Raw genomic sequence first — 12,946 nt, 5'->3', positions numbered from 1 at the left:
TTTCAAAGATGCTATAGCTATGTAGTTTTAAATTTTCCTACCATTGATCCAGTAATATGAAACTACTGCAAATCTGGATCGTAAATCTAAATTCACATACCAGACCTGTGATTTTTTAGTTAATGATTGTTTCATGCTTTCAAAATGTTACTACAGTCATTAAAAATGTGTTTTTTCCCCCCTTTCACATTTATAGATTTCCTGTTGTCTTTTCTGAGCCACTTTGATGCTTAAGTGACTTTAAATATCAATATTACTAAAAATATAGCTAACCTTTTGCAAATAATAATTAAAGCTACACCTTTCATTTAATTATAAAATTAATGAAGTCCTATCAATTCTACATTCCTCTCAAATATATTCGCTCCAAATGTACTTTCCACTGCCTTAATAAAGCCTCCCCTCCTAACTGCCTCCAAATTCCTCACTCTCCCATGCATTCTCAACATGGTCAGATTTGTGGTTCAGAAAGATCATGCCACTCCTCTGCTTAAAACTCTGCTCTGGCTCCTCATCATGCAAGATCCCAGGTTTGATTCCGGTCAAGGGCACATGCCCGGGTAGGGGTTTCCATCCCCAGTAGGGGGTGTGCAGGAGGCAGCTGATCAATGATTCTCTCTCATCATTGATGTTCCTATCTCTCCCTCTCCCTTCCTCTCTGAAAAAGAAAAAAAAATTAGTTCATGATTTACCTTTCTTCCTTGTTCTTTTCTGTATTTTGCAGAGGTGCCACACTGAACACGGTTCTTTTTATTTAGTTATTTATTATTATTTAAAAAATATTTTATGGATTTTGAAGAGGAAGGGAGAGGGAGAGACAGAAACATCAATGATGAGAGAGAATCATTTATCATTTGTCTCCTGCACACCCCACACTGGGGATGGAGCCCACAACTTGGACATGTGCCCTGACCGGAATCAAGACCTCCTGGTTCATAGGTCGATGCTCAACTACTGAGCCATGCCGGCTGGGCTGAATATGTTCCTTTTTAAATAAAAACACAATTATTTTAATGAGTTACTCAAAGGAATATCAACCATATTAGCGTGGCCCATAATTTTAGGGTTTTGCTATGAGAATGTCATGAAATTTTCTTTTTTTTTTTTTCCCAATGCAAAAGCATAAGAGTCTTTATTCGAGCTAGCTCGGCTCCCCTACCTTGCCGACGCAGCGACAGGAAGCAGAGAGAGCATGAAATTTTCTGTTTCACCTAACGCTCATTTTCTAGAATTCTATTCATTTACTTTACATATTGCCAAGAGAAAGTCTGAATGAAATAAAATACCCAGCTCAAGAAGGAAACTTATTTGTTGCAATAGCAATGACACTGAATGATACGTCTAGTAATTCCAAAACTTTTTCCTATGGCCAGGATACAAGATATTAATTCAGTCACCTGATATTTCTTAAGAACTGCTGTACTATAACTATAAAGCATTTTTTTCTTTAGCAGGCAGATAAAAACAAAACTAAGGTAAGGTGGGAAGTACTGCTAAATCAACTTCATAACAAATATAATTCTAATACAGCAATTCAAAGGATACATACTACTCAATATGCAACAGTCTTAAAAACTATAGCCCAACTGGTGTGGCTCAGTGGTTGAGCATCAACCTATGAGCAGAAGGTCACAGTTTAATACCCAGTCAGGGCACATGCCCAGGTTGTGGGCTCAATTCCCAGCGGGGGGCATGCAGGAGGCAGCTGATCAATGATTCTCTCTCATCACTGATGTTTCTATCTCTCTATCCCTCACCATTCCTCTCTGAAATCAATAAAAATATATTTAAAAAATTAAAACAACAAATCAACAATTTTGTTTTACTCTAAAAAAGCAGTTAAGCCTAAAAAAAATCAGATACATTGTAAAATCTAAATATATTTCAAATTAGGAAAATGGCTAACACCAGTTTTGTTAACTCATCCCCTTCCCCCTCATATAAGACTTTTTGAAAGAAAGACTATATGATTTCTATACATTTCTAACACAATTAACAATAAGCAGTAATAAATCTTTGATCCATAGCTATTTTACAAAAATGGTACAAACCATTTAATTTAACCCTTATGTACAATTCTTTTCCACTTATTTCATGAAGTCTACATCTCTCTCTCATATACATCTCCTTACCGGAGGATATGTTTTTATTGATTTTAGAGAAAGAAAGGGAGAAAGAGAGGGAGGGAAAGATACAGTGATACTCTAGCCGGTTTTGCTCAGTGGGTAGAGCGTTGGCCTGTGGACCAAAGGGTCCCGGATTTGATTTGGTCAAGGGCACATACCTCGGTTGCAAGCTCCTCCCTGGCCTGGGCCCTGGTCAGGGCTCGTGCAGGATGTGTTTCTCTCACATTGATATTTCTGTCTTTCCCTCTCTCTTCCACTCTCTCTAAAAATCAATGGAAAAAAATTTCCTTGGGTGAGGATTAAAAAAAAAATACAGGGATATGAAAGAGAAACATCAATCAGTTGCCTCTCAGCGCCCCAAATGAGGATCAAATCCTCAACCTTTTGGTGTACAGTCGATGCTCCAAACAACTGAGTCACCCAACCAGGGCTCATATCTTATTTCTTGTGTGGTATAGCAAAGCTTTATGATTTCTAGAACATAATAAATACTCTGTTGCCATTTTTACAAAACTGTGTCTAACTATGCTAACATAAGAAATCCCTTTCTTAACATGCTCAAAGTCACTAATCATTTGAGAGATGCAAATCAAAACAACAATGAGGTACCATCTCACACCTGTCAGAATGGCTATCATCAACAAATCAACAAATGACAAGTGCTGGAGAGGATGCGGAGAAAAGGGAACACTCGTGCACTGCTGGTGGGAATGCAGACTAGAGCAGCCACTATGGAAGACAGTATGGAGTTTCCTCAAAAGTTAAAAATGGAACTCCCATTTGACCCAGTGATCCCACTTCTAGGAATATATCCCAAGAACCAGAAACACCAATCAGAAAGGATATATGCACCCCTATGTTCATAGCAGCACAATTCACCATAGCTAAGATTTGGAAACAGCCTAAGTGCCCATCAGCAGATGAATGGATTAGAAAACTGTGGTACATCTACACAATGGAATACTATGCTGCTGCAAAAAAGAAGGAACTCTTACCATTTGCAACGGCATGGATGGAACTGGAGAGCATTATGCTAAGTGAAATAAGCCAGTCAATGAAAGAAAAATACCACATGATCTCACTCATTTATGGATAATAAAGACCATTATAAACTTATGAACAAAAACAGATACAGAGGCAGAGCAGCATTGAGCAGACTGTCAAACTACAGTGGGAAGCCTGGGGAGGGTTGGGGGGGCGGGTAAGAGATCAACCGAAGGACTTGTATGCATGCATATAAGCATAACCAATGGACATAAGACCCTGGGGGGTAGGGGAGGCCGGGGGAATGTCAAAGGGGGGGGGGGAAGGAGACATATGTAATACTCTTTGTAATACTTTAAGCAATAAAACAAAATTAAAAAAAAAGAAAAAAAAAAGAAATGCCTTTCTTTTTATCTGGTTATTTAGTTTGCAGCTAAAAAAAAAAAAAAAAAGTCCCCATCAGCTCACAGGAACACATAGAAGGCTCTGGGCCATATGCCCAGGAATTTTCTGATTCATTCCGTAACTATCAACTTCCCAAAGGAAATATTTGAAATTCCACTATTAAAAAATATATAAAACAAGCCAGGCTGGCGTGGCTGTGGTTGAGCCTTAATCCATGAACCAGGAGATCATAGTTTGATCCTGATCAGGGCACATGCCTGGGTTGTGGGCTCGATCCCCAGTGTGAGGTGTGCAGGAGGCAGCTGATCAATGATTCTCATCATTGATGCTTCTATCTTTCTCCCTCTCCCTTCCTCTCTGAAATCAATAAAAATATATTTTTAAAAATGTTTATATAAAATGAGAAATAAAATTATACAAGAAAATAGTATCTATTAAAATAAGTGCTTTTTCATTTGTGAGAAAATTATACATTTGAACAAAAATCTGCTCCAAAATTTTGTCAAATAAACTACTAAAATGTTGTATACATACAATCAAATTAGCTGTCAGAAGTCAAGAATAAAGAAAAGTATTTTTATATCTAGATCAGCGGTTCTCAACTTGTGGGTTGCGACCCCTTTGGCGGTTGAACAACCCTTTCACAGGGGTCGCCTAAGACCATCCTGCATATCAGATATTTACATTACGATTCATAACAGTAGCAACATTACAGTTATGAAGTAGCAACGAAAATAATTTTATGGTTGGGTCACAACATGAGGAACTGTATTTAAAGGGCCAGAAGGTTGAGAACCACTGATCTAGATGAAGAGTAATCACAACTACTTCTAAGTTAACATGCCTAGGGTGCATGTAAGAAAAATCTAATAGGTTAAAAAGAAGTCAACTGGTATTTTACATTTTTTAAGATTACTCTGCTTATCTTTCAATAATTTAAAAAAAGTTGATCAAGAATAAACCTTCTTTCTCTTAATAGAAACAAATTCCTTTGTGTGCCTTTAATGATATAGGTACAGTCAAAGGCAAATATGACTTGTTTAAATATTAATGACATTTTAGATACCTCGCTAAGATACAGTAATAGCTCCTTTACAGCTCAGCTATCTTACATACCTTATTTATAAAGAAACTAATGCAGTGGTTCTCAACCTTGGCCGCACACTAGAATCACCTGGGAATCTTTTTAAAATCTTGGTTTCTGGGCCTCATCCTCTGGAAATTCTGTTTCTTTGTTATGGGGTGGGGCCACAACATTAGTAACAAAGAAACAGAATTTCTGGAAGACGAGGCCCAGAAATCAGGATTTTAAAAAGATTCCCAAGTGATTCTAATGTGCAGCCAAGGTTGAAAACCACTGAACTAGTGGCTCGGTGCATGAAATTTGTGCACATTGAAAAAAAATTAGAATATTTAAATATCACTATTCGCCCTTTCTCTATAATAGAAGCGTGACCCAAATTCATGAGTGACAATGACAGATTGAAACACATGTGCGATTGCCACCAGTGAGGGTTTTACAGTATATGTATCGTGCATGCGCAAGTCAACTTAACCTATTATAGATATAGAACAAACTTGCTTAATTAGACCTGCTTTCTAATGTAGCTAAACTTTTTCCAGCCCAGTGAAGCACCCCAACTTCTCTTTCAGGTAATTGTCAGCAACACAGCAGTAAATATCAACACAAAGCAGATTATTATTGTAGATCACGCAGGGAGAATAAAGGGTAAAATATTTGACTGCAGCAGTGTTTGACTATATTCTGTGCAGTGAAAAACCTGAAGTCACTTTCAAGGTCCACCATTTCTTACTTCTTTTCAGTTGGGTCAAGTTTCTAAGCTTTCTAAATCTCCATTTTCTGGCTAATGAAAAGAAAATGGGATTCCACCGAGTCTCCTATTTACCTACTCCAGGACTTCTGTGAGGATCAAATGAGATGAGGCACATGAAAACACTTCACAGACATTTGGTTAAAGTGTAAATGTTTCCACTTGGGTATAAAGCAAGTTGTATTCCTGGGCTGAAGAAACTGCAAGGAGGCTAGTCATAGCTAGGGAGAGGAAGCCAGGTGTTGCTACTTGACGTCATTACCTGGGCAGAGGGAAGGACACTTAGCATATTAGCCTTTTATATAGATAGATAAAACCAAAATCCAAGAAGTGTACCAAAGTTCTTTACACAGACAAAAGGAACGTTAGACAGGTCACGTTCTCAGGCATTTTGCTCTCAAGGTAACTTACTCTGAATCTATTCACTTTTTTATACAGAATTCTAACAAACTTGGATTTCCAAATCCACGTGAGATGAAAAGCAACAATTATGAGCCCTAGCCAGTGTGGCTCAGTTTGTTGGGTGTCCTCGTGTGCACCAAAAGGTTGCTGGCTTGATTCTGGGTCAGGGGCATGCAGGAGGCAGCTGACTGATGTCTCACTCACATTCTAAGAAAACCCAAAAAACAATAAAAAAACAATTATGAGAAGCTACTATAGACAAAGCATACCAATAATAGCAAAATGCAGTATCAGAGTTTACAAGTATGAAAATCAAAAGGAAAGCTATTAAAAAAAAGGCATAAAAGGCCTAAGTTGACCCTTCTAAGGTTACTTAAGGGTAATTTTACCTACTTCAGGAGACTCTCAAGTCAACATGCTAGTACTTTATATAATTGAAATTAATGACGACCTTGAATCTTTAATACAGTTCCTTCGGTTAAGTATTACATTTTGATATCAGCCTTCCTCTTGATAGGGTGACCACATCTGGTTTGCTTGGGATTGTCCCAGCTTAAGCCTGTTGTCCTGGCATAATTACTAGCTCTCCCCTTTACTCTTCAAAGTGTCCTGGTTTGGACTATAACTTTTAGGGTCATCCTATTGAGTGTTTACTACGTGCCAGGATTTATTCCAGGTGCTTTCACTTGTCCTCATAATCCTATGAAATGGCGTACAATTATTACCCCTCTTTTAAACATGAATAGGACTGAGAGGTTAAATGATTTCCCTAATATCATTCAATTAGTAAGTGTTAAAGGCCTAACGCCTATATGTGAATAACCCAGACATCTGATACCAAAGTCCTAGGACTTAAAACACTATAATACATAGTATTATCTCTCCTTAGGAAGATGAGTATTGAACAGGAGGAGGGAAATACACAAGGTTTTAGGATTAAGATATATATATATATATATATATATATATGAGGTATCTGCTTTCTGGAAAATGTCTATATAGTCCTTATGGTTTCCATAATCCCATAAATTTACAATACTGAAACATCTAAGAAAATCTTTTTTTTTTTAATCCTCACTTGAGGACATGCCTTTTATTGATTTTAGAGAGAGGAAAGGGGGAGGGAGAGAAACATCGATGTGAGAGAAACATTGATTGGCTAGGGATTGAACCCACAACCTGGGTATGTACCCTGACCTGGAATTGAACATGGGACAACACTCCAACCAAGTCACACCAGCCAGGGCAGAAAGTCTTGAAGTGTAAATATAGTTCAAATTTTTATGAGCATGGGCTTTCTCAGGAAACAAAAATTCCAAAACAATAATATTTCTCTACTTCCTTTCATTTATTTCAAAATTATTTTAGGGAAAAATAGTATCTGATCAGTCACATGTGAACAAGCAAACTACACTTTTTAAAAAAATTAATAGTAACAAACATCAACTCAGAGGCCACACTTTATTCTTCATTCTGAAAAAGATGCTACATATCAGCTAATTAGTCTTTAAATGGTCATATTAAGTAGGTTACAAAAATAAAGAGGTTCAAAGACTTATAATACTTTTTTTTTGGTTAATCCTCACCGAAGGATATTTTTCCATTGATGTTTTAGAGTGGAAGGGAGGAGGAGAGATGGAGAAACATTCATCAATTGGTTGCCTCCCACAGACACCCCAACCAGGGTTGGGCATCAAGCCTGCAAAAGATGTGCCCTTGACAGGAACTGAACCCGGGACCCTTCAGTCCTCAGACTGACACTCTATCCCAGGGGTGGGCAACCCCTGGCACGCATGCCAAACATGGCACGCCAGTAACTTTTGCTGGCACACGAAACCCTCTTATAATCTTCCATTTACAATTTTTTTCTTAATATCGACTTTATTTTTCAGATAAATTCAGTGTAGGTGCATCTTAGATAAATAATTTTATATAAGTTATCTTAAAGACCATAGACATGGATTGATGAGAGAGGGGAAGAGCAATTTCTATGCCTCTGCCTTAACTCTCCCTGCCTTCCTAGATCTGACCAATGTTTTGGTTTCATCCACATACGCTTGTGAATCTTTGTTCTCAGTGATGAATTTTGTTAAGTCTCGTAATAGGAGTAGCCTGACGGATGAAAGTAGTAGCTCATGTATATCTCTGAAGGTCACGAAATATAAACCTGATGTAAAATCTGTCATCAGTGATGCAGCAGCAAAAGTCCCACTGATAATATCAAACGGAGTCATAAAGTTTTCTGTCGGACTATCAGTGTACATGTATACATTAAAAAATAAATGTATTTTTCATCATCATATACTGTGTTTTTGTCGCTCGAATGAATTTTATTTCTTCAAGGTTCTTCACATATGTACACCTTAAGAGATATCAAGTAGGCATAACATGTTCTCAAAAAATTAGGGTTGGCACGCAGAATTTTGAGTCAGAGATTTTGCTGGTTTTGGCAGGCACTCACAAAAAGGTTGCCCACCCCTGCTCTATCCACTGAGCCAAACCAGCTAGGACTGTAATTCTTATTTTTAACATGTTTTTTAAATCTACTTAACTACACTCATTTAGAATGAATATATTACATCTTCATAGCCTTTTCCTGTTTTGTAAAAGGCTTTGCCATATTTAATCCTCAGCAACCAGATATGATAGACAGATAGTCACATTCTCATAGTAGGAAGAAACTGAGGCTCAAAGAGATTAATTTGCCTAAATGCTTTATGACAAGAAATTGAAGTGGAGGGATGACTTCCAATTCTACATGGAAAGAAAGCAATTACTTCAATGCTTAAGAGCAAAAGAAAACCCTCAGATTTCCTATTGGTTTGAAATAAAACAGAATATCTAATCTATAAATTCATGCTGTCTGAAAAGCAATAATCACTGGAGCCTGCCTGCATTTCTCTAATAGCTTTAATATCCATTGAAAAATGAATCATATTTGTTTTGAATCTCAAAGTATTAAATTTGAAAGCAAAAACAGGACCTATAAAAAGCAGAACCAGATTATTTTTTCAGAGTGGCAAATGTAAAGAAAGGTGTTTCCAACTCCTCTATGATTTACCACTGCTGAGATTATTTCTTAACAAGGAAACACTTTTAAAACTATTTTCTTCCAAAGCTCATTTGCCAGATTCCATAAATTAGTTGCTACAAAGGACCTATATCAGAGAAACTCCAAACTAAACAAAAGGCTTTTCTTCCAATCTGAAAAGGTACATTAAATACACGATGCTGGCCACATTACATAATGATGGAAAACAACAGCTGATAGCCAGTTTGGGATACATGCCAACTGTTCCCATTTGTCTGACAATATTAAAATTAATTGCTACAACACTGTTTTCAAAGAAAATCATTATCTCTAAATGAGAAAGTATAATCAACTAAAATCCTAAAAAAGGCTCAAGATAATGGTGCCTCTCTGATTTACAATATTAGTTTTAAAAATTTTAATGTTCTGAAGTAAACACATCTCAACAGCTTTATATATTTTCATATATTTTATTTTTTAACACTTATAATTTTGCAAGCTAGCAGTAAAATATTATCCTCAATATTTTACTAATTAGCACCGTATACCTTTTAAAGCTAACTGGAACATTGTTTCATTGTAAATGATTGTAAAATAAAATATCAAATGCCAAATTAGTCTCAAATAACATGTGAACCATTAATTTTATCAATATTTTTGGCTTTATGCACAAAGATGTATTTCAAAGATGAACTTAATAGTAAAATCAGTTCTGTTGATCTAACAAATCAAAGTACCACAGTTGAAGCAATATTTAATCTCTGAAATTATATAATTAAAGAGGCATATACGAAAATTGAGAAATCAGCTATAAAAAACCAAAAGATACTACATAACTTATATAAAGTTCCTTATTTCTTAGAAAAATGAGGAAAATTCCATGGTACAAGTATCAGTTACACATATGGTTTTGTATATGTATCTTCCTGCTTTACTTAGAGGAGTTTGGCCTTACCAAAAAGCTATCAGAATGTTCAGGGTAATTCACAGGGACAGCTGGAAGCCTGAAATAAAATCGCTCAGTGCAAAAGATCCCAAGCCATTCATATAATTTTAAATGGAAGCCCAGATATTTAACTTCTATTTGTTTTCAACTAAAAAAATCTTTTGAAAATATGGAAAAATATCTAATTAACATATTCAAATTACTTGTACACATTAAAAAAGGGGGATTTTTCATTTCCTGTTTTGTGATAAGAGCATTCTTCAGAGCTATGGGGTTAAGTTCTCTTCTCAGCCACCACTGACTGCTTACTAGCATGCCTGTTTTGCATACCAGTAGAATCCAGTCCAGTTTTGCCATTTGTGGATAACTATGACAAGATACAAAAGCATGTGTATGCCATAAATAGCTCTGGCTAACAGCAAACTGCTCACACTGAGCAGATCAGATTCTCTATAAGGAGAGCAGTATGGACCACAGCCAAACCCCACTCCTAATGTTTAAAACTGTTACATCAATTATTTTTTTTCCTATTTGTAAAATATATTAAGAAACAGTAGCTAAAATAAAAGTCTCTAAATATGAGAAGTATTATTAAACTTGTGGACATTTTACAAATTATTTTTATTATGATCAAATACACAATAAGAGCTTCCTGCTTGTACTACTTAACTACTTAAAAATGTAAACGTGAATTAAAAAATAATACCCTAATTTATCCAAAGAACAAATCAGGTATTGGAGAGTATTTATGTCAAAGTGCAAAAAAAAAAAAAAAAAATTCTGATTTCCATATTAATTCATAAGGAAATAAACGAATGCTTATAAAAGTATCCCTCTAATATTTTATATTAGTTGGCTTTAGGATAGTATATCTTTTTAAACCAAATAAACCCAACAAAACTGGAAAATACCACGCATGAATGTCGTACGAAAAAATTCTAAATGACCAATGCCGAGATTAATAATAGCTGTTTGCTTCACATAACATTTGCAAAATGTCCAAGGAAAACAAGGCAACGTTCCGTAACATGCCACAATTTTTATTGCAAAGTGGCCATTTTTGTGAGGGTGGGGAGTTTGATCTCAAAAACAACGTTCCATTTAAGGCTCTTTTATACAGAAATTGCCATCATGACTGATAAAGTATCTTTAGTGTTGCAAGACTTACATGGTAAACATAAAACTCCTACCTACACTTAATCAGTAGTGTACACTCAATGGAAAACAAAAAGGCATTAATAACAGCTACTTCTTTTCAGAAGATATGCAGGTAACAGGAATGAACACTGACTTACTCGGATAAGTTGATGACACAGTTAACACAACTTAATTGGCATTCCTTTTGAGGGTGGGAAGTTAAACTCAATACAAAAAAAAGTGCTCTCAATGCATAGTGTTATATCCGTGCTGCCATGTCACAAAAACAGGCTTGCCAAGGCAGGCGAGGTGTATGAATGCTGGAGCCTCATAGAACTGCGATCAAATGCAACGATAAATAATACTGAATAAAGTTTACCATCTGACCAGTGGATAATACTTTCAAGGCATTCAATTAGCTTACCCTTTGCAGTACTCTAAGCTATTCACATTGACAATCACATTCAGTGTAGTGCTTGCTGCAAGGGAGGCATGTAACCAGTTGTTTTGGCTATAATATCATGGGAAGGCATTCCTTGGGTTCTACATCAAAGTAACAGTATTAAACAGTCTAATGGCAATCACTGATAGGCTGCTTACACGAATGATATTTCCTTCATCCATTGTGTTGGAAGGACCCAGTGGGAAGAGGAAAAAAACAAAAACCTAATACTATTCCAATTGACTGAGCTGGAGAAATGGAAGCTCCTTAAGATCCACATGGCACTTGACTGTCATTTTATAAGGGTTTTCCTTCAAGTGAAACTACTACGTTGCCTCCCAATTTCTCTCCAAGTGTTGAACGGTCCTTTATGTCATCCAAGCCATTTACTTGCCACTCATGTTTAATACCTAAAAAGAAAAAAAATAATGTATCCCATTACCTTATTATAATTAAGAAAGAGTAATTCCTCTGCACAAAATATTCCATGTTTGTACCTGTAAATTTCTTCTTAATGGCATCTTTAGAGCTAGCATAAATCATCTTGCTTTTTAAAGGTGCACTTTCAGGAGCCCTACAGAAGAAAAAAAAAATTGTTGAATACCACTTAAAAGAAAAACAAAGGCAAAACTGACTATGTGAATAACAATCCTTGCATTTTAAAAGTGCTTTTTTCTTTTGTTTTTACACACCAGAATATAAATACTAGGTCTTCTTTCTTAGACTCTTTTGTTTCGTATGTGGCATCGTACAAAGCATATCGGCAATCATTCAGAGGTAGCAACTTCACAAAAGATGTGTAGGGGTCCTCTACAGTATCACCAATGTCACCCACCAAGATCTGCTTTGCTTCCTCTACAATTATTTGTCTTTTGTCATCGCTTAAACAGAAGAGAACTGCTTTCTTTCTTTTTTTGATCTCTTCTTGTGTAGACGATTTCCTTACTTTCATATCATTAAAAACTTTGATGACTTCATCATTCACTGTAACTCCAGAAGCCTAAAAATAAATAATAATAAAAAAAGAACAGTAAATCAGAACAAGTACTTTGGTTTAACCAAAATTACTATTCGCCTGGAGAGGATTCACTTTCGTCTGGACATCAAAAATCGCCACCTTCCCGTGCAAGCAGCCCGATCAGATTTGCCACATTTTAAGTGCCAGCATATTAATGCATCTAAGGATTCTCACTCGTCCTGCCCCACCCATCCTTTTAAAGGTGGTTTGCCGGTTGGAGTGAATGGGAGGTAGAGGGAAAGGGACAAATACAGGCTGTCCCATCCCTGAAATGTTTCCTCTTTCACTGGGTGATGTCAGAGCTTCGGGAGCAGCAGCAAAAATACCTTCTGTATTGTGTCAACTCTGCAGGCCTTAAAAAAACACACTTGGATTTCAGTTAATGCTTCTACTATTTTTTTTCTTTAAAGACCTCTAGCCAGTGCCGTTTCCTCATAAGGAAAGAGAATCAAGTGTGAACTCCAAACCGCCCACAGCTTCCACGTAATCGCCTCGCAGCGCAAATGCAGACACCGACCTAACGGGTCCGGTGCAAACGCCTTTCACCCGGGAAAGCGTTCTCAGCAGCCTTTTCCCTCCTCCCGAGCCTCCCCGAAAGGGGGTTTAAAATCACGGGCCGCCCC

General features: G+C 36.6%; 1 protein-coding gene across 4 annotated transcripts in view; it reads right to left on the bottom strand.

Moving 5' to 3' along the window:
- The window catches only part of CFL2 (cofilin 2), a 41,641-nt gene extending 28,974 nt beyond the window's left edge, over window positions 1–12,667 (bottom strand). Inside the window, exons 1-3 of one of the 4 annotated variants that reach the window (XM_023748340.1) lie at window positions 12,650–12,667; window positions 11,998–12,305; window positions 11,748–11,879 (exon numbers count right to left, since the gene is read on the bottom strand). In XM_023748340.1, coding sequence (XP_023604108.1) covers window positions 11,748–11,879; window positions 11,998–12,257 — 392 coding nt within the window. In that variant the 5' untranslated portion in view covers window positions 12,258–12,305; window positions 12,650–12,667. Of the gene's footprint in view, window positions 1–5,934; window positions 5,957–10,745; window positions 11,716–11,747; window positions 11,880–11,997; window positions 12,402–12,649 lie in introns of those variants that run through there. The other 3 variants (XM_023748342.1, XM_006107600.3, XM_023748341.1) reach the window with 3 other exon arrangements.
- Between the last annotated feature and the right edge of the window lie 279 nt (window positions 12,668–12,946).

Source organism: Myotis lucifugus, unplaced genomic scaffold, assembly GCF_000147115.1.
Source record: "Myotis lucifugus unplaced genomic scaffold, Myoluc2.0 scaffold_1289, whole genome shotgun sequence".
Taxonomy (NCBI): domain Eukaryota; kingdom Metazoa; phylum Chordata; class Mammalia; order Chiroptera; family Vespertilionidae; genus Myotis; species Myotis lucifugus.
Note: the sequence above shows the minus strand (reverse complement) of the source record. Positions and strands in the feature narration are given on the sequence as shown.